This window comes from Myxocyprinus asiaticus, chromosome 5 (genome assembly GCF_019703515.2).
Source record: "Myxocyprinus asiaticus isolate MX2 ecotype Aquarium Trade chromosome 5, UBuf_Myxa_2, whole genome shotgun sequence".
Taxonomy (NCBI): domain Eukaryota; kingdom Metazoa; phylum Chordata; class Actinopteri; order Cypriniformes; family Catostomidae; genus Myxocyprinus; species Myxocyprinus asiaticus.
Genome location: NC_059348.1, coordinates 54,624,801 through 54,648,258, shown reverse-complemented (window position 1 = coordinate 54,648,258; position 23,458 = coordinate 54,624,801). Strand labels below are relative to the sequence as shown.

The window sequence follows — 23,458 nt, the reverse complement described above, 5'->3', positions numbered from 1 at the left end:
AATGTGTTTTGTTCTCGGTGGGGCGCGTGGTGAATTGAGCGTGGTTGCCGTGCTGGATGGCGTGAAGCCTCCACACACGCTATATGTCTCCGTGGCAACGCGCTCAACAAGCCACGTGATAAGATGCGCGGGTTGACTGTCTCAGATGCGGAGGCAACTGGGATTCGTCCTCCGCCACCCGGACTGAGGCGAGTCACTATGCGACCACGAGGACTTAGAGCGCATTGGGAATTGGCCATTCCAAATTGGGAGAAACGGGAAAAATCCCCCCCCCCCCAAAAAAGAAAAATTTAAAAAAAAAGAAAATCCAAAAGTGAAAATGTTTGTCTAATTCTGTGTCGTTTTTTTATTGAAAATCCAAAAGCGAAAATGTTTAATTGTCTAATTCTGTGTAGTTTTTTAATTGAAAATCCAAAAACGAAAATGTTTGTCTAATTCTGTCGTTTTTTTTTTGAAAATCCGAAAATGTTTGTCTAATTCTGTGTAGTTTTTTTTTATTGAAAATCCAAAAGCGAAAATGTTTGTCTAATTCTGTGTATTTTTTTTTATTGAAAATCCGAAAATGTTTGTTTAATTCTGTGTAGTTTTTTTAATTGAAAATCCAAAAGCGAAAATGTTTAAATGTCTAATTCTGTGTGGTAGCAATTTCCATTCCCTCAAAACGAGTCTTTTGGTGACAATCATCCACAGCATTAAAGACTGTTGTATGGCTACAGGGAGGCAGAGGGTGGACTGTGAGCAGCTGAAGATGGCGAATCCGGGACCCAGGGGAAAGGTCCTATTATAGGCCTTTGAATACCAGTTAAATATTTTTAGCCAGAATCCAGACAGTGAAGGGCAGAACCAGAAAGCGTGGGACAACGTGCCCTTCGTAACTTGACATCTGTGAGACAGGGGAACATTTTATGCAGCCTGGATTTAAAATAGTGAAGACGGTGGACAACTTTGAACTGGATCAGTTGGTGTCTGCTGTTAACAGAGCAGGCCTGTATCATAGACAGACTCTTGTCCCATGCAGCTTCGGAAAGTTCAGTGCCCAGTTCCCCTCTCCAGGCCTCCCTGAGCCTCACAGTGGAGGCTGTAGCATAATCATCAAACAAACATACAAACTTTGAACAGGATGCCTGGAGTCAGAAGGGTTCTTTAGAGTATCAAAAAATGTATGCCTCCCTGGGAGGATTTCGGAGATACAAATCTCTGGTTTCACGTAGTGGAAAAAATGTGTGTGAGGCAGCTCAAATTTCTCTTTCAACTGACTAAATGATCTAAATCGTCCCTCGATATACAGATCTTCGATGGAAACTAAACCCTTCTCCCTCCAGGCATGATAGGTTTTGTCGGACCACAGGGGTAAAAAGGAGTGATTGAAACAAATTGGTGTTTGGAAAGATGTCTCCGGCAGGCCCAGAACACTTCTAACCTGGTTTAGGATACTAACAGAGTTTCTCCATGACAATACTTAGCCTCTTTAAGGCCCCGGGCTTCTCTAACTTACAAAACAGCATGGCTGGCAGGGAAGAGTTGGCAACCTAGTTAGCCTCCATATATAGCCACAAGGGGGCCTCAGAGGCCAAGTCACCCAGAGTCCCCTGGTGTCAGAACATTAGAGCCCTAGCATTGGCAGCCCAATAATAATAATGTTTAAATATGGGTAAACCCAGTCCTCCTTCAGATTTGGACTTTTGTAAGTGAATTTTCGAGATCCTGTGATTCTTATAATTCCAAATGTAAGACAGAATTATGGAGTCCAATTCTTTGAAGAAAGCTGATGTGAGAAAAATGGGGCAATTTTGACAAAAATAGAGGAACCTGGTGAGAGACCATTTTAGTTGAATTTATACGGCCTATCATAGACAAAGGTGAGATTTTCCAACTTTCTATGTTCTGTTTGAGTTTTGAAATAAACTCGGCAAAATTTAGTTTAAATATTAGTTTAAGGTCCTTGGGTGTTATCAAGCTGAGATAAGTATGGTGACTATTTTGAACGGAGTACTTTCCAAAAACAAAAACGTGATACTACTTTTTGTCCAGTTGAATGTGTATCCTGATAGCCTGCCAAAGGAAGTGATTAAATCTAGGAGAGCGGGGACTGATTTTTCTGAATTGTTCAAATACAATATCACGTTGTTGGCATATAAACTAATGAGTGTTTCCATGCCTCCCACTTTGAGGTCCACAATGTTTGGATGATATCTAATGCTTAGGGTGAGGAGCTCTATCGCAGTGGCGAAGAGGGCCGGTGAGAGGGGGCAATCCTGCTGGACTGAACGGTGTTAAGGAAACATACTTGTCGCCATTAGTTAAGATAGAACACATTGGGCTGGCGTATATCAGTTTAACCCAGGATATAAATGGCTTGCCAAACCCAAATCTATACAATGACTCAAACATGTAGGGCCAATCGACCTGGTCAAAGGCCTTCTGTGCATCCAGGGATAGGATTGCTGCTCCACTGACTTCCCCATGATCAGTGTACATGGTATTAAGGAGGCGTCTGACATTAGAGAAAGAGAACCTGCCCAGGATGAACCCTGATTTATCAGGATGAATGATAGATGACAAGTGCTTGTTTAAACGGTTAGCCAACATTTTAGTGATTACCTTTCTATCAAAGTTCTGGAGTGCAATGGGCCTATAGCTGGCCGGGTCTATTTCCTCTTTACCTTTCTTTAAGATGAGGGAGATATTGGCCTCATACGGTGTTTTGGGCAAGGCTTTATCTCTCTTAGAGTTAATTATCATTCTGAGGAGGAGCGGGGCGAGAGTATCACAGAATTTCTTATCGAATTTGCAGCCGAATCCATCTGGCCTCGCTGCCTTGCCAGGTGGAAATGATTTAATGGCAGTGGTTATTTCTTCTAATGTGAAATCGGAGTCTAGGCCCTCCCTGGCAGTGTCGCTAAGTTTGGGCATTACAAGAGGATAAAAGAAGTCATTCAAGTCAGAATGAGTGGCGCCACTTTTGGAAGTGTAGAGTTCACTATAAAACTCTTTAAAGCAGATGTTTATATCTTTCGGGTTAGATAACAGGGTGCCTGCCCTCAATGTGATGCGGTGAATTGACCTGGAGGCCTGGGCACCCCTAAGATGCCGCGCCAGGAGCCTACCGGCTTGTCTCCCATCTCGAAATGCTTTTGTCTTAGTTTTAAGAGGTGGTTGTTTATTTGACCACCCAGGATACAGTTGTACTCATATTTGAGCTCCATTATCTTATTATAGTCTTCAGGGGATTTTGATGCCTGGTATGCCTGGTAAGTCTTGTAATCTGGTGGTAATGTTTTCTATGAATTTTTTTATCAGTGAGTAAGGAAGGGTTGAAACACCAGGAATAAGTTTGTTTAGGAAGTGAGAGATTTAAGGACATGGTCTAGAGATTATGGTCAGCGATTAATATGTTGTGGTATTTTGTATCCATGATGTGGGAGATTAAATGAGAATCAACCAAAAAATAGTCTATTCTGCTATAGGATTTGTGAACAAGAGAATAATTAGAATAATCCCTATCGGTGGGGTGTTGAACTCTCCAGATGTCTACCAAATTCCTGGACTTAATCAGGTTGTCTAGGACCTGCACGTGATAGTATGGGGCGGGCCGGAGGACAGTCTGTCTAGATAGGGGTCCAGATATCAGTTCAGGTCACCTCCGATTATTATGTTTGAATTGCTGGCATCTGGAAGCAATTGAAAACCTTCCTGAAAAATTTGGCTCATCAATGTTTGGACCGTAAATGTTGAGAAAGGTTAACGGAAACTAATTAATGGTTCCAGAGGCGATGATATATCTGCCATGAGGGTCGGTGATCATAGAGGTGAGTCGAAATGGAATGTTTTTCCTAAAGAGAATAGCCACACCACGAGCATGAGAGGAGAAAGGTGACTGGTAAACCTGCGTTATCCAACTGCACCTCAGTCTGTGTTGTTCAGTTGCTTTGATATGGGTTTCCTGCAGGAAAATTACATCTGCAGATAGTGATTCAAGATGTCTAAAGACTTTATCCCTCTTAACCGAATGGCCGAGCCCCTTAACGTTCCACGAGACTATTGTGATATCTCTGCTTCCCACCTGCGTTCTACCGTGAGACCTCTGCTTGTGAAAGTAAGAGAGAAATTATTATAGTTGGGCACATGTAAAATGTAAAGCGACTGGCAGCCTCATAAGAACACAATATAGGAAAAAATAAACATACATGTCTGAGCCATCAACAAGAACAACACACACACCCCCCCACCCCCCCTCGTGTCTCCCGGAACCGGACACAAGTTCCCCATTTCCATCCAGAAAGAAGCTTCCGGGCAGATAGTTATCTCTGCTACTCTAACACAGACCACCCTCTCCGAGGGTTTACACATGGGTAGCATGATACTGTTGGACAAAGTAATGCTCTTTGGGTTAAGGGAGAAATGTCCAGTGCCTGCACTTGAAACTGTGCATTCATAACACCAACTCAAAATCAACCAGTATAACTGCAAGTACATGTAAAATGTTCTCTGCCGTCAAGTCCCAGTGCAGCATATGGCATTATTAAACTGCATATGACAAACAATTCTCTCCCCCTGTCCCAGTATGTAAACAAGCACGATTGAAAGCTGAATGAACAGCAACCGGGTGTGAGTCTCCTCCCCTGTATGTGTATTGTTCCTTTCCAGGAACCATGCTGCCTCCTTCAGGTCAACAAAGACTGTAGGCACTCCTCCGTCATGGTGGTGGTGGATATGAAGCCTGGCCGGGTACCGTAGGGTGTGCTTGACTCCTCTGTCCTGTTGAGTTTGATTACATCCTGGAAGGCGCGACGTTGGGACATCACCTCGGGAAAATCTGGAATGCCCAATTCCCAATGTGCTCTAAATCCTCGTGGTGGTGTAGTGACTCGCTTCAGTCCGGGTGGCGGAGGACGAATCTCCATTGCCTCCACGTCTGAGACCGTCAATCCACGCATCTTATCACATGACTTTTTGAGCGCGTTACCATGGAGATGTAGCGCATGTGGAGGCTTCACGCTATTCTCCGCGGCATCCACGCACAACTCGCTACTCGCCCCACCGAGAGCGAGAACCACATTATAGTGACCACGAGAAGGTTACCCCATGTGACGATGATGATGATGATGATGATGGTTGCTTAGGAGACCTGGCTGGAGTCACTCAGCACACCCTGGATTCGAACTCGCGACTCCAGGGGTGGTTGTCAGTGTCAACACTCGCTGAGCTTCCCAGGCCCCGTCTCAGACAGCGAGATTCTAGATCTAGCACTTTAGTTTGGAGCTGTTCTGTTTCACAAGTTCTGAATACTTAGCTTCTAGCTCTTGTATGCGTGCTTTGAAGTCGCTAGCGGTTAGCTTTTGGTTAGCCACACAGGCTTGTAGATCAGCCTGCGAGGCCACAAGCTTCTGGAAGCTGGATTCAGAAGCATCAAAGTGTTTAGAACTGACTTGGACATCTCCTGGCATAATTCCTTGCACATGGCATAAGTTTTGTCTGGTGGTTTCTCCGACGTGGTAGGAGAGTGGTTTGCAGGCCCGTCATCGGAATTAGCATTAGCTGGCTTGGACGTCAATGGCCCTGGCTTTGTTGGCGACGTATGGCTTCGGCATTATCAGACTTTTCTGTACACTTAGTTTAAATTGGGAGAGTAGGCACGCACTAGTGGCCTGTAAGTGAATAAAGCACGGTATAATAACAATTTTGTCGAGGCCTCAGAGAGGAGCACTGACCAAACATGTCTAATCCATATGCATGCACACTAGTGCCCTTATTCTATGTAGAAAGTCAGAAAGTGAACATGTATAATTATATAATTCTATGTAGTTTTTTTATTGATTTAAAATATGAAAGCGAAAATGTTTAAATGTGTAATTCGATGTAGTTTTTGTTTGTATTGTAGTGTACATTATAGATGCAGATTATTTGTAATTTTTATTTTAGTTAACATGCATTTTTTGTTTGTAATATTTTTTTTACGATAACCTTATGTGCGTCTTTTTCTTTGGACATGAGTGACTCATCTTTCATTTTATATTTGCAGTTCTGTTTTTGTTCTTTTACAAACTCACATTGTTACTTAAATGCTTTTTTTGTTGTTTTCGTAATAGTTTTATTTAATGATAACCTCGTGACTGGTCTATCACATTATAGTTGCAGTTTAGTTTCCATTGTTTTGAAAACATATTTTTTATTTTTATTGTAGTTAATAAAAAAAAAAATGTAGTTTGAAGTGTACTTTTTCGCAATAGTTTTCATAACCTTCGGTGATTTGTTCTTTCCTCTCGCTGTTTCAGAACGAACGGGCCGCCTACAGCCGTACTCGTACGAGCGTCTGGCGTTTGGAGCGTGTGCGGGGCTGATCGGTCAGTCTGCCTCCTACCCGCTGGACGTGGTCCGCAGACGCATGCAGACAGCGGGTGTCACCGGCCACACCTACAGCACCATCGGCGGCACCATGTGGGAGATCGTAGCAGAGGAGGGCGTCATCCGCGGCCTCTACAAGGGCCTGAGTATGAACTGGGTCAAAGGTCCAATAGCAGTTGGTATCAGCTTCATGACCTTTGACGTAACACAGATCCTCTTGGGCAAATTTCAGCAGTTGGGTAATAATGCACGGTAGGCTGCAGGGGGCAGCAGAGAGACAAGAAGACGGAATTACATCCGTAATGAAGAATTTGCTGTGATGCAAGTGTTTCATTGTAGCATCAAGGCATCAGATGGCTTTCATGAGTGACAACGTAGAGCCTGTGCTGCAAGAAAATGAAAAGAGATGTTTACTTTTTAGCCTGGAGCATATGTTGCCAATGAAGAGTAGTGGAAGTGTGGCATCTTTCACACGCAAATGCAGAACCCTAATAGTTTGAACAATGTGTGCTGGATTATGATATGAACGGTTTAGATTTTGATTTTCTGATGAAAAAGTGTGTTTGATACAGAGACACTGAATGGATGTCCAGCATCTACTGCCGTCACAGACCTTACGTGCTGTATGTGCAATATTTACTGTCCTACATGTCTTTCTGGACACGCATGGTATGCGGTGCTTACAGTATTTTCCTTTATACCGAAATACAGTATCTCAGCGTATCAAATGAAAAACTGGCTTCATCTACGGTACTGCTTGTGGTTTCACACAAGTAAAAAAAATTTATCTGTCATCATTTACTCATCCTCATGTCTTTCCAAACCTGTTACTTTTTTCCGCTGTAGACAACAAAAGATGTTGTTTAGCAACAATGTTTCTGCAAAGGTTTCATTTGAAAATGCATTAATTACGCTACATTTACACCTCTCATCCATGCTGGAATGACATTTTCCTCCACCGAAAACAGAGACTTCTCCGTTACTGCAAACTTTGGAAAACGATGACGTTAGGAAACTGAAACGAAGGCTTCCAACTTAAACACATTAGTGAGGACATGGCTTAAATATGGCAAACAAGCCAAAAAAATAAATAAAATCCAGATGACTTGTGCGCTGTATTCCTAGTACTTGGTGATATGGCTACAAAAATAATATCTCAATATTTTTCAGCCGATTGACGCTATTCGATACATTTCTCAATAATTATGTATTTGCTCTTACATGGCTCAAAAGTTATATGTATTTTTTTTTTTAAATAAGAGGAACCATCATTTCATCCAAACAGCCATTGTAGCCAAAAATATTTAATATTTTAAAGGCATTAAATAAAAATCGATTTATAATTATTTAAAGCATTATTTACCTTTATGCATTTTTAATAAAACATTTTTTTTTTATTATGCATATTGCATAATACAAACTTATTACTGTGGGACCCAGTTAAGTTTATTAATATAATATAATATGTAATTATCTTTATTATTTTGAGGATTAGATTTGATATAAAAGGAATATATTTCCGTCCAATTTACTTCATCTGGAGCTTTTATTTTGACACTGAAAGTGCAGTGTTTATTTAAAAGTTTGCAATGTTCCTCATCTGGTGATACGCTGTCTTCTCCTTTTCTGTTATACTATGCCTCATTTGTAGATATGTATAATAACTTTGCACGAGTGCTTAAACCTGCAGTACTTTTCTTTCACAATGTACGTGAACTGTTCTAAAAGCGCTGAAAGCACCATGAGCCCTGCGCATGCACAGATCAGCGTTTATTCTGAAGCAAACACAAAACATGTTGATCTGTCTTTAATCGCAGCGCATATGATGGTATCGACATTTTGATGTTATTTTGATTCATTGTGCAGCCCTAAAGGATCATGAAATTAGTCTTCTGATGCGCTCTTTATGAAACTAAATGGCCAAATAAAAAGCGCATTAAAATCAGCAAAATCATTGCCATTATATCATGAATATTTGATATGTCACCCACTCCTAATTCCAAGTCTTCTGAAGCCATACGATAGCTTTGTGAGGGGGAACAGACATTTTCTCACTCCCTAAATTTCTCATTTGCGTTATTTTTATTCTCAATCTGCTTTGAGAAAACGTGTCGCCCCAGGTTTGATATCAGTGATACAGAATGCTATTGGTAACTGACTGCAACGTGCCAAGTTTGAATATGCAGGAGTGCAAATGAGATTTGAGAGCTCTGGCAGAGAGGTGGAGTTTCTGTGAAGAATGACTAAGCTATCGTATGACTTCAGAAGACTTAGAATAGAGTGCATGAGTCATATGGATTACATTCATGCAGATTTTCTTATGGTGTTTTTGTCCTTTTTGGAGCTTGTCACCCTCAGTCCCCATTCACTTTCATTATATTGAATAGAGAGTCATGAACATACTGTTAAACATAAAACTAATCGCAGTCATACAGGAACAACATGAGGGTGAGTAAATGATGACAAATGTTCATTTTTTGGGTGAAATAACCCTGTTAACCTTTTACCCTTTAGTGACTCAGAACCAAAGAAAGGTCAGCTGACCCATGACAGTGGAGTAAAGTGATCTCTATATATTTAGAGAGATGTTTAGAGACATACAGCAGAGTTGTGTGTGTGTGTGTGTGTGTGTGTGTGTGTGTGTTTATGATGTTTTGAGTGTCTGATCTGTCTGTTGCCTCTGTCTTTAAACTTTGCACTTGCTGTATATGTTGTCGTGCATAACGCTGACTGACTTAATGAGAGTGTTTGTCTTCAGCTTCAGTGTTTTACTGTCTGTGATGCGTGTTTAGCGTCTCGCACATCATGTTTGGACTCCCAAGTGCCTGAAAAGAGAGCGAGAACACAACAGCTACTACAACTAAACATATAAACCAACTTGTTCTCATGACTGTTGCAACATTTTTGCAAAAACGAAATGACACGTTTGGCTGCAGTTTCCCTGTGAAATGTCCAGTGGGGGGCGCCAAAAGCGAGTGATCTTGATGGTTTTAATGAGTAAAACGTACCCCCCTAAAACAGATATGAGAGTTACACAAAGCAGACATCCGACCCTAAAACAACACCTAAACATAACCGATAGTGTCCGAAAACAAAATGAGCAATTAAATAATTTTGTGTTGCTTCTATGACACTTTCGCCTCACGTGTCAGCTAGCGTGTTTGGCTGGGCTCAAACTACAGTGTTTTGAGTACTAAATGCAGCACTCTATCAGGCGAGCTACCACAGAAGAAAATTATAGTAAATAATGTGTTATAGTAAAAGTGTTTCTATATCATAACATAGCATTTTGTGACTAATAGAGTGAAAAATACACGTTAATAAAGTTGTACTCGTGATTTGCGTGAAAGTGAATAAAATGCACAGCTGTTGTTGCGCCTCTAGAGTTTATTTCACCAGGAAACTGCAGCGAAACGTAGAATGCGGCACGTAAAAGTACGTTTGTAAGTTCATTCTATGAGACTAGGTTGCTATAAACATATCTACATCATCTCTACATGAATTTAAGTGTTACTAACACTTGAAACGGTCAAAATTGTGTACACAAATACAAAAAGTATTACGGCGTCAAATGTGCACATTAGGTTGTGTTCAAGAATTTACTGAATTTGGAGATTTGAAATTATACATTTACATTAGCTTTTTTTAATTTTAATCTATTTTTTGTTCATGCTCATATACAAAGTTTTTATTCTATTTATGAGGATACAATTTCTGTTTTAGTCACACTCAAAATAATAAAAATAAAATAATATTTTTTTCAACAAAATCCATCAAATTTAATTGAGTATTGTTTAAGAAAATAAAAATAAATTTATTTTAATATGTAATTTAATTTAGTTAATTACACTGTTCAATTTGGTGGAATTTTTTTTAATGAAATTGAAATGCATAAATCTTAAAAGTTGGCATATATATATATATATATATATATATATACACATTTTTTTTTTTTGTTTTTTTTTGTTTTTAGTGCAATTTAATCACATAGAAACACAATACTGATTCCAGATGCCACTTCTCTTAGCAGAAATGTTAAATTATGTGAAATATGTACTAAGGAGCTGCACAACGGCGATGTGTGGAGATTATTATGTTGAATTTCATGAAAATTTAACGTCAAGAAAATGTCCAGGTGATATTTACACCAAAATCAAAAGAAATAATAATAACAACAATAATAATAATAATAATAAAAAATGAAGCCTGCTTTTAGGACCATTAAGGTTTTTGCATTGTCATTATTTTTATAATTAAAAAATACACCAATTCTTAGTAGTATAGCTAAAGAAAAAAAATCTAATATAATCCAAAATAATGATAATGATATAAATTAATCTGTGAAGTAAAATTGCAAGTATACATCATGGTAGTATTTGATGTACTGAATTTAATTTATCCTTATTTATATGCTAAAAATGGTCTTGACATGATCATTTTCATTACTGTACTGCAGTATTTGGAATGGCATTTTCTGGCATTATGAGAAACTGAGTGTGAAACATGCTTAATTGTCATGAAACTATGGAAATTCACCCGTCAGCTCTTGCTAAAATCACGACCCTTCATAGACCTACTAACCAGACAATCACAGAACACTAAAGCACAAAGACTCTAATCCATGTCTTGGCAAATAAATGGCATTATGTGCAATTTATGATAGATAAACATCCCAAGTGACCTTTCAAAATACTGATACAGGGATTAATTATCATGACACAACATAATCAGATGTGATGTGAGATTTGACTGAAATGAAGTCTACACTGGCAAACGTATTTGATCTACAGGTACGTTTGTTCATTTGGAAGTATAGAATTGCAACACAGTGAATGTGGAACTCCATTTCTGGAATCTGACAGTTTTTCCGGATTGCTGAATTCATGCATATTTTAATGTAAAGGTTTGTTTCTGGATCAGGAGGTGTACTGAACGTGTCTAATGTACTCTCACTAAAATAACTTGTTTTCAAGCATTTAAGACTGTTTTTGTAAATTGCAAGGATTTGTGCCAAATGAATGTATATTAAACTAATGATATTGTAGCTTTGTTTTTATCACATTAATATTTTCCCTTTTATGATGGAGAGGAAAAATGTGCTGCTGCCTGTGTTTAAACTGAGAATTATACTTTATAAATGATTTGTCCTCTAGATGGCGCCATCGACACAATTCAATTGCAGTCTTTGTTAAAATGAGTTTTTGTCTCTTGATATCACACTTTTTACTCCAGTGAATATTTGTCAGTACTACTTTGAAACCCGGCGTCTGTATAGAAATCAACTTTTAAGTCTTGATATTAAAAATGCAATGAAACATTTCTACCATCATAGCCCAGGAAAAAAAGCTGAAGTTAATTTAACACACAGAGAATGTTGTCACACTACATGGGGTAAGTTGTCACAATGGGAGCCATCTGTTTATTGATGCTGATTTGACAAATATTCTTTTGTTTGACATATGAAATATCTGAAGTTTAAAAAAAGATAGTTACTGCGATAAAATTCTGGTGACAATTTCCCCGTGTGACAACTAGCCCCGGCTTTACTTCTTTTACATGATGTGGCATGCATACACTTACAGTAACTGCCCTGCAGGTTTTATAAAATGGGAGCAATTTGTTTGAATATGCAAAACTAATTTGTGTTTCATACCTTTATGATATTCAACCAACAGTCAAAAATGTGTGACTTTTACTTACATAATTATATAATTATTATATGAGTAATACTTGTAATTATATTATTACTTCCACTACTATTTAGTATTAGTAATGTATTGCTTTTTAACAGTTAAATGTACCTACACGGGACAGAGATTTTAATCCAAAGGGTCTGAATTGACACAGAGCTTGATTTTGTCACTAAATCAGATGGTTGAGATATTTTGCACACATTAGGTCTTTACCCTAGAGATAGTTGGATAACTGCATTTTAAAACTTTAAAGGAATGTTCCGGGTTCAATACAAGTTAAGCTCAATGGACAGCATTTGTGGCATAATGTTGATTAACACAAATATTAATATAGACTCGTCCCTCCTTTTCTTAAAAAAAAAAAAAGCAAAAAGAGAGGTTCCAGTGACGCACTTACAATGGAAGTCAATGGGGCCAATTTTTGGATTGTTTAAAGACAGAAATGTGAAGCTGATAATTTTATAAAAGCACTTACATTAATTATTCTGTTAACACTTGTGTATTATTTGAGCTGTAAAGTTGTTTAAATCATCGTTTTAGGGTATACGGCTGTTACGTCGTCATGGCAACAAAGTTGTAAAATTGCCTATAACGTTACTCAGAAAAGGTTAGCAAACGATTTTATCACACTAAAATCATGTTAACACACATATTGTTTATATCTTGTGTTTATACTTTTGAAAAAGTGAGTATTTTAATGTTCAAAATTTGGCCCCCATTCACTTCCATTGTAAGTGTCTCACTGGAACACAGATTTGTGTTTTTTTTTTTTTTAAAGAAAAGGAGGGACGAGTCGAAATTAATTTTTGTGGTATCCATAAAAAATTATGCCACAGTTGCTGTCGATTGAGCTCAATTTTTTTTGAACCCGGAATAAGTTCAGTTTCAAATGTATCACTGAGATAAAAGTAACATATATGGCGCTACTCACCTGCTGATAAATAATCATATTTGACTTTAGAAACCTCAGTGTGCTGACGATGTCCTGAACTTCACCTGTTATTTACCCTCCTCTAATGCAGATTTCATTCTACAATACAAATGTTTTATATTACACAACTGCTTGGTTAAATAGAAATCCGTGAATATCGATTGAAAACTGTCAGTGATTTGAACACTTGTCTATTGCTGAATCAAACTCTGATTTTGTCACACAGATGATGGGCAAATGATGAACAGATACACAGACACTCAGGAGCGGTGCTGATGCTGGCTGTGGGCGGGATTACCCGATGGTTGCCATAGGTACCTGGAGCTGTGCCAATGTATTTGCGTGTATTCAAATAGCTCATGAATAATTTACAACACAGCAGCCCGCCACTGCGGACAATGATGCTGGTGCTTTCAAATGCTACATTTACACACACTATACATCCCTCACCTCTGCACTTGAGAAAGTCACTGCTCCAGGAAATATTTTGATATTATCAGACATGCCATAAAATACCATGATTAAAATGTCAAACTGTCTAATGTAGTTCCCATATGTCCATCTAAATCAAGACATTCTTCCCTCTGTCATCAGTTGGATTATACAAGCCTTTATAGATTCATTAATATAACATTTTTTAGATTATCATATAAAATGTCATTAGAATTCTACATTTCCTTTATCCCACTTGCAATAAAATTCTAATAAATATCATACAGTTTGCAGAAGAAGAGCATGATGTTTATTGGCTCACTGTATGTAACAGGAAATGATGTCACACTTGTGGAACCAGCTGATTGGAGGATGTCCATGCTGGACTGTAAATGTTTTTTATTTTACTATTTAAAGGGCCAGTGGCTCAAATTCACCCACAAATATAGATGAACAGATTCTTTACATTAAAAATGATGCGGTACTATTTGGTGAACAGCATATCAATGTTTAATTGGTTTATTGTGGAAAAAATGACATAAACATAATTACCATACATTAAAAAGAACTAAACAAAATATGAATGCATATGCAATTATTTCCTTTTAGTTCAAAAATATCGTAATATTCTAATAAAGACGCTGTCTACTTCTATTCCAAGATAAATACGTTTTTAGTATATATTATATGAACCAAATCAAATGAAATCTGCCAAATTAATTATCCAAAAAACAAGAGAATTAGGGAAAACAAAAAGATAATCTTTTTTGGAATATATTGTTGGTTGCTTGACATACATTTTCATTTCCAATGCTAATTTACACTCTTGCGTTGCAAATTATAATTGTAGCCTATATAACAATGTTGTTTTTTAACCTGTAAAAATGTGGATATTTTAACCTAACACACCAAAACAGAAAAAAGTCAGTTATCTTATTTAAAAATAATGTAATAATAAAATAAACATAATAAAATAAATATCTTACATGTACAATTAGTCATTTAGCAGACGCATTTTATCCAAAGCGAGTTACAATTGAATATTAATTAAAAACAAATATTGAGATCAAACTGGAATTAAGACCAGTTTCTCTTCAATGTGCTTATCGAGCAAACAGGTCTGTGGATGATGCAGTCAACATGGGATTGCATCATATCCTGCAACATCTGGACAGATTAGGGACATACGCAAGGGTCCTTTTTGTGGACTTCAGTTCGGCTTTCAACACCATCATCCCAGCTATTCTCCAGACTAAATTAAACCAACTCTCTGTTCCCATGTCTATCTGTCAGTGGATTACCAGCTTTCTGACGGACAGGCAGCAGCTTGTGAGACAGGGGAAACTCACTTCCAGCACCTGTACAATCAGCACTGGTGCCCCCCAGGGATGTGTGCTCTCCCCACTACTCTTCTCCCTCTACACCAACAACTGCATCACCAAGGACCCCTCTGTCAAGCTCCTGAAGCTACTGTCATCGGCCTCATCCAAGATGGTGACGAGTCTGCATACAGAAGGGAGGTTGAACGGCTGGCTCACTGGTGCAGTCAAAATAACCTGGAGCTGAACACACTTAAAACGGTGGAAATGATTGTGGACTTCAGGAGGAACACCCCAATACTGACCCTCCTCACCATTCTAAACAGCACTGTGGCAGCAGTGGAGTCATTCAGGTTCCTGGGCACTACCATCTCACAAGACCTGAAGTGGGAGACACACATTGACTCCATTGTGAAAAAGGCCCAGCAGAGGTTGTACTTCATTCACCAGCTGAGGAAATTCAACCTGCCACATGCGCTGCTGATACAGTTCTACTCAGCAGTCATTGAGTCTGTCCTCTGCACTTCAATTACATTCTGGTTTGGTTCAGCTATGAAATCAGACATCAGAAGACTACAAAGGACAGTTCGGACTGCTGAGAGGATTATTGGTTGCCCCCTGCCCTCCCTTCAAGAACTATACACTTCCAGAGTGAGGAAAAAGGCTGGAAAAATCACTCTGGACCCCACTCACCCTGCCCATTACCTTTTTGAACTGTTGCCTTCTGGCCGACGCATCAGAGCTCTGAGCACCAGAACCGTCAGGCACAGGAACAGTTTTTTCCCTCAGGCTATCCATCTCATGAACAGTTAAATTGCCCCATTGAGCAATAATTATGTGCAATACACAGTTTAGTCAATTTATATTTATCCAACATACCCTACCTCTTTTGCCATTACATTCCCTTGCACTGTATATAACAGATTTGTACGTCTGTACGTATGTGTATAATTATTTTTTATTTTTTATTATTATCTATATCTTGCTGCTGTTTTTGTATTGTTGTACACTGGAAGCTCCTGTCACCAAGACAAATTCCTTGTATGTGTACGCAAACTTGGCAATAAAGTTCATTCTGATTCTGATTCTGATTCTGAAGACACAGAAATGACACAATTTTCCTCTTTTAGTCCATGGAAGTTTCAGCACAATTGTCCCAAAAGATACCAAAATATACGATGCACTTTATTTCATATTATTTGCATGAGGTATTTTATTGCACTCTATGTGGGTGTTTGTTTTTAATTATCTAAAAAAAAAAAGAGAGACTAAAAATAGGTACGTTTTCTCTCTCAAAGAAAGAGCAGCACTTAAATGAATTTACTACTTTTAGAACAGCAACCAAAAACAAAAAAAAACATCGTCATGTGAAAAGACTGACTCATTCAAAAAATTACATTTTCTCACTCACACAGTGGCGTAACCAACCTCTAATATTCTGGGTGGGCCTGGGACTAATTTAGAGGTTTTTCTTTGACTTCAAATATATATTTATAAAATAGTGTAAAAAAATGCATAAATTCAGATTTTTTAAAATTAGTAAAAAAAATACAATAAAAAAAACTGGGGCGAAAACTTTGCCCATCCATTTTTATTGAGGCCCACCCAAAAGTAAATGCCCTTGCACTCACATATTTTCTCACCTTCATGTCATTCAAACCCATGAATGAATCACAGTTCGATTTGTAAAGCGGCTGATGGTAAAGAACCGACACAAAAGAACAAATCGTCCTGATCTGATTCTTGAGTTGATTCAAAGATCTGGTCACATCATATAGTGAGTAAACAATTCACTGGACCCTTCAGTCAGTGGTGGTTCTAGAGGGGGGGCCCGGGGGGGCTTCCCCCCTCATGTGCCCCCCACACTCACAGACCCCCCCCGGGTCGGACGATGTAACACTTGCACCCCCCCAAGTCAAACAACACTCCACTCACTCCCCGCACCCCCACACCCCCCTGTCAGACAATATGACACTCGCGATACGGTACCCTGCCTGGCCCCCCCTGTGAAAAAAATCATGGCACCGCCCCTGCCTCCAGTTAGTCCGAATTTGAAAATGTCCTTTAAAAATCGACATATTTTCCGATCTGTTCCTCACACAAAGCTATCGTATGACCTCATAAGTCTTGTAATATAGTGCACGAGTCGTATGGACCACTTTTATGACTTGTATGTCGCTTTTGGAGCTTGTGACGTGGTCTCGAGGAATTGTCGTTCACACGCTAAAAATGGAGGGAAGATTCTTATTTCCGTTTGTGTTCTACGGAAAACATAAAGGTAAGTAAATAATGACAGAATGTTTACTTTTGAATAAACTAGTCCTTTTATATTACAATGCTGATCTCCCCCCTAATAAACTGATTTTATATAAGCATTTCAGTGATGTCGTCAGATTTTTCAGTAGCCTCAAGGGTGCATATTTAGTTTATGGTCACAAAAAATATGCTTATATGAAATTTCTAAACATTTATGTATTATTTATGCCAATGTAACACTGAATACGCATTAAAATGCCTTAATTGTTAATAAATAAACAATTAGCAAATAACAGTGCTCTAAAACTAAGGACTCTATAGCAGTTGAGTGTCAAGCAGGGGCGTCTGTAGACTTTTATTATCACCACTGGGGCACAGGCCCCCCAAGAATTCATAAAGTGTCCCCTTTTTTTGTAGGGAGGTCCTGGGGCATGACTGCACCAAAGCATTCAGTTCTGGTGACTTTGGGAGTAGCATTTAGTCTTTTTCTTTAGTATTGTATAGCCTTAATGTAACTATTGGCTGGCTTCACTAGTAATTTTACAGCTGAATTTAGAATAAATGGCATTGTAAGCATTTTTTTTGCATAAGTTTTGTAAATTATGAATCAAAATTGGTTACTTTTTAGTTGATGGCAATAGCAAACTTCATACTTGGATCTGAGTTTTATATATATTTTTAAAACATTGACAAACCATGTTAAATTTCATCACCCCAGTGATTGCTCCTATCAAACAGAGAGAGGAGGGGCACAGGGGGGCGAAGGTATATTTGATTAGATAGATCGCTGATGAGGAAAAATGTTCGCTTCAACAGGCGTCACGATCAGTCTCTTGTTTTGAATAGGAAACCATATTTGCAAGATTGGTATATGGTTCAATATTTTAATGGTGCATAGAGGAACTTTACTGGAGCTCGTGCCCCAGCAACAGGGGTCTAGTGACGCCCCTTGTGTACACTTGAGTATGTCCATTGTAAACCCTAATGTTTTCATTACTGGAAAAATCACTTTGTCTTAAATAAACATTACTTAAAATGTCAAGTTTTGGGCTCATAACCCAAATATATAAGCTCCTTGAACTCATTTCTATTTGAAAAATTCCATAGACTTAAGAATTTAAGTGTTAATAACTCAAACTATTGAGTGCAATATTAAAGACGATAGGGAATACCCACAATGCCTTGCGCTTGAATTATTGAATTGTTTCCTTGATCAAAGGGAACATATGGAGGCATTTAAATAGTTGTTATTGAAAATTCATAGAGGTTTTAGCTCTTTTGCAGTATTATTTTTGTTGTTGTGTTGCAAATAGTTGTTCAGTGTGATGTCACCATTAGGGTGACCTGTGACCCCTTTGGTCAAGATGGACCCTGATAACACTATCTCATTTCTCCTCATGCATGTGCAACTGAAGTAGGTGTCTATGCATTTCTGTGGAGAAATACGTTTATTTAATGACTGACCTAAAATCAGCTATAGTTGTCATTATTTAAGATGTGTAACTGTAAGAACTAAATTTAAGTCCATTCAATTTAAATTATTAAGTTAAAACAATCTAAGTCAAGGCTACTTACCTTAAATAGTGAAGTTCATTGTATATGAACACCAAGTTAACTGAACTTAATTACACAAGTTTTGGAGATGCAATTACTCGATTCAATTGAGTAGAGTCAACTCAGTTCTTTGTGTTGATTCACTTGAAGTATATGGACTTTGTCTGAGAACCTATTTACACTCAGTTCCTAACAAGATCAAACCAGCTGACAAGACCAGACGTTTATCCTCCATCTGCATGTGTTGAAAAGACCAGATTAAACCCATAGACCAGATCAGTGCACTTTGTTTAGACCATTTAACAGGGCCACCCATGAGAAAAGCACCAAGGATTAACCTGCGTTAGTTCATGAATATTCACACCTCTCTCTGCTTTAAAGGTGTGCAGACTCCACTTGCTTTGATATTTTGATATTTAATGCAATGTCATTTAGACATTGTGTCAAGTGTGTTCACTGTATCCATAAGCCTATTATTTAGGATTTTACAGACTTTAACCATTGAACAAATATACTTTAAGTCCGAGTATAAATGCAGCATTATATCCATGAAATGTACAAACATTTAAAAAAGACTGGCCTCATATTGCACATTAAATGGCATAAACCATAATGTGAAGTACTCACACGCCACACAAAGTTCTATCTCTTATGTAGTTGCTTTATTAATAATCAATTCACAAAGACTCAGATGATAAATGACAGCTTTACTGATATTTAATTGCTCATTAACAGTATTCATTTTTCAATCAGATGACTCAAAAAAACATTTTAGCCTACACGTCTACAATAGTGTTATTGAAATATTCATTTACAATTTGTATTATTCATGCAGAGTGCATGAAGAGACAGTGTGTATAAAACAATGCACCACATGCAGCTGTTATCAGGAAATGCACATGATGAAATGCAACGCAAAGCATATTAAAGACAATAACGTTATGTGCAGTTTTAGATTCACTTACCTTGTTTTACGAACTCACCTGTGTGAGAGAGCGTCCATGTGTTTGTGCAGATGGTTGTGGAAATTTTCCAGAATGTTTTTAGTTTTCTACATTTGAAGTCAATGAACAAGATCATATAATCAGAGGTAAAACTCATGTTTGTGAAATGGTGTGTGTGTGTGTGTTTCTTCCATCAGAACTGGACTGAAATGTTCTGCTAGTAAGACTTGACCCAATCGGTCCTCCTGAACGTCTTTAAAAAATGACATCATCGAGTCTCCAAGACAACAGCGGAACTCATCAGCAGGTCTGGTCCATCTAAGTTTGTCTTCTGTCTCGTCTGTGCTGTGGAACAGAGCAAAACAACACATCATTAATCCATCATTCTGTAAGGAAAAATGACAGGACAAAAAGTAAAGCAATAAATATTACACACTCCTTTACAAAACAGTACCATGATATTTCCATAAAAACATACATAGAGTTTTTGGATACTACTATGATGGTAAACCATTAAAATATGATAGTATGAAAATGGCAATATAAGATGGTATGTATAATACCATCAAATTTTGGACCCCTTTTCACTCATAGAAATATTTTGCCTATTTTTAAAATTTACGCACTTGAATTTCCTAACAAAATTCCATTACATTGAACTGAGTAATCTTTAACTAAATTAAATTAATAAAACTTTAATAAATTGTACATTTTGTTTAAGATTGCTCAATTAAATTTGATGGAATTTTTTAATGAAACTGAAATGTTCAAATCTTAAAAATAGGCCATTTTTTAATTTAGCCGTGTAAATCTTAAAAATCACTTATTTTCTCCAATTTTTACATTATTTAATGTACATTTATATCACTATAATTTCTGTTATGTTACCCTAATCTCTAATTCTGTTTCCTCTTTTTGCAAGAAATATATATATATATATATATGTCAATGATGTTTGACATTATAAATAAATATTATTAGACATTATAAATAAAATACACAATAAAATAGGCGGAAATAAACCCCCATAGACGTACTCTGTAGGAGGGACAGTGAAATTGTTCTATAAACTTTGATAACAGTCCCTCAGATATAGTCTTACAGTGATGTTAAGGACACAAAAAGTGTTCAAGTTTGTCGGTCGGTTTGTTTAACGATGGTGTTGGTGACATGTAGCACGACTGAATCCGTTGAGATGCTTCGTGGGGTGAGGTGTGGCTGCTGACCCTCATCTCCCAAAAATAATTATGTCTGCATCTGCACACACACAGCTCATATCACCCAGGACAACGACCTCGGTGTCTGCGTATAGGCTGAGGTCACTGCACAGTCTGCCTGGCCGCTCAAACACACACACACACACACACACACACACACACACACACACACTGTCTGGGTTTTTAACGTGACCTCTGGTTCCGGGGCGAGTTCGGTGTGGGCGACAAATGAAACCACTTGAGACCTGGATAACATGACCCATGGGACCATAAAACTAGACAAACACACACTTCAGAATGTGAGATTTTCCTGTATAATCACTGACGTCATACTGTATATAAATATACCTTATAGATATGAGCTTTAAATGACCATATTCAAGAGTTTTCATTTGGAATTTTCTTAATGTTCATTAAAAATAAAAATTCTGTCTTCATTTACTCACACTCTCGTTGATCCAAACCTGTATGACACAAAAGGAGGTGTAAGCGACAATGTTAGCATCGGTCACCATTCACTTTCAGTGGAGTAAAGAGGCAATGAAAGTGAATGGTGACCGATGCTAACATTGTCGCTTACACCTCCTTTTGTGTTCCTCAGAAGACAGTACAGTCATACGGGTTTGGAACGACATGAGGGTGAGTAAATGATTACTGAATTTTTATTTTTGGGTAAACTATCCTTTTGAAGTCTTGCTGAATGTTCATTTTATTATATTATATCTACTGCATCTATTTGTATTATATATATATATATATATATATATTGTTAGTGATTTGTTTCAACACATTTTTTTAACCACTGAATTGAAAATTGTGAAATTTGAACCATATAAAACCATCTCCTGTCATGTTTCACAGAAGAAAGAAAGTCATAAAGATTTGGAACAACATGAGGGTGAGTAAATGATTACATAATTTTTATTTTTGAATGAACTATCCCTTTAAATCCTTGCTGAATGTTAATTTTATTATATTATATAAATTATATCTATTTTTTAAATATTATATCTATGCTAGCTATTTTCTATTTTATTATAATATTTATTTTATTATATTTATTATTATTATTTATCTATTTTATATTGTTAATGATTTCTTTCAACCCATTTTTAACCACTGAATAAAAAAGAAAATCATAAAATAATATATCTTTTTTTATATTTATATTTATTACACTTATTTATTATTATTATTTATCTATTTTATATTCTTAGTGATTTAAAATCAATTTTAACCATTTAATTGAAAATTGTGAAATTTTAATCATCTAAAAACATTCTTACATAAATTGTCACATTCATTCAACAATTTATGAAAAAATTGTTTTATACACGATGTACACAGAAATGTGTTCTGCTTGTGTGTCATAAATAAGGACCAATGAATGCAAAACAATCATTTGCTTTACAAACTTTAAAATGGACATTAGCTTTTAAAGTCTGATTTAGTCCAATTAAACCTGGAATTTCATGACGACAGAAATCAAAGTTTCTGATTAAATCACATTTGACCTATTATTGCATAAATGTTTCACAGGCGAGCCTACTTTGAGTATAATTTTATAACTCTACGTACTCTTTAAAGCTTTCTAGCTGACACATTATGAAGAACATATACGCTGCAACTCTATACGGTTGCTATATAACGGCAATGAGATTTTTTTACCATGGTAATATCATGCTCAGTATTAAACACTCATGCAACTGTTTATAGTTGTCTGACAGATGTATATTAATGAATGTAGACACACTAGAGCAGACAGAAAGAGTCGAGGGGCCACTGGCAGCCTTCAGTCTGAATATAAAGTCAACTGAGGGGGTGAGAATAAATCTCTATGTGTGTTGGGGGTTGTCGGGTGTCTGGTTAGCACTTGAGGAGACTGTCTGGGTGCGAGAGAGAGTGTGTGAGACGATGACATGGATTGTGCGTGGATTAGGGGATTATAATGGGGATTTGTTGATTTAAAACTCGATAGAGCATTAATGTTAAAAACCTCCCTGTTTGGGAGAAGATCTGACTCGCTTTTAGTGCCTCACAGTGGACATTTCACATCAGAAGTGCCGCAATTCGTGTAATGAACCACATATTGTAATTTTGCACGTAATTTTAATTGTCATCAGGCTGGGAATGCATTGCTTCTTGATTGCACCGAACAGACATATGTAAGAGATAATGTAAAGTCATCCGTTTGTAATCGCAAAATAAACTCCGACAAGGTGATCGGGACCCCGACGCGAAGCGGAACCAGCTGACTGTACATTATCCCACTAATTACATGGCTACTAACCAAATAAATAAATAAATGCACATAAAACATCGATTTGAGCTGATATTATATTATTAGTTTATTGTAGAGGTCACACGGTGATCTGAGAAGTTGAAAGATGATGCACAGTATCCTGATGACCGACGAAATGATTTAACACCTGGATGTGCGGTTGTTACTCAGAAATATCAGACCACTAGATGGCACCATTGAGCAGTCAGAATTGAGTATTCCAAAACGCCATGTAATAATGGTGTTTAACATAATATTAAATGGCAGATACCTACACTCTGTTTGCATGGAAATGATTTCAGGTTAAAGGAATATTTTGGGTTAAACTCCAGCAGTATAGACAGCAGATGATGTCGACTGACACAAAATAATTTAGTCTCATCCCTCACACAAACACACAAAAAACATGTTTGCAGTAATGCACTTACAATGGAAGTCTATGGGGCAAGTGGACCTGAAAGTTTAAATGCAGAAATATGAAGCTCG

The 23,458-nt window shown here is 37.5% G+C and overlaps 1 protein-coding gene and 1 long non-coding RNA gene across 3 annotated transcripts in view; one reads left to right on the top strand and one right to left on the bottom strand.

Moving 5' to 3' along the window:
* Positions 1–11,389, top strand: part of LOC127441354 (mitochondrial coenzyme A transporter SLC25A42-like) — a 43,759-nt gene extending 32,370 nt beyond the window's left edge. For both annotated transcript variants that reach the window (XM_051698678.1, XM_051698679.1), the window contains exon 9: positions 6,276–11,389. In XM_051698678.1, the coding sequence (XP_051554638.1) occupies positions 6,276–6,601 (326 nt within the window). In that variant the 3' untranslated portion in view covers positions 6,602–11,389. The remainder of the gene's footprint in view (positions 1–6,275) is intronic.
* A 7,791-nt stretch (positions 11,390–19,180) lies between these two features.
* LOC127441370 (uncharacterized) overlaps positions 19,181–23,458 on the bottom strand; it is a 45,563-nt gene continuing 41,285 nt past the window's right edge. Inside the window, exon 4 of the long non-coding RNA XR_007897298.1 lies at positions 19,181–19,819. This is a non-coding gene — a long non-coding RNA (uncharacterized LOC127441370). The remainder of the gene's footprint in view (positions 19,820–23,458) is intronic.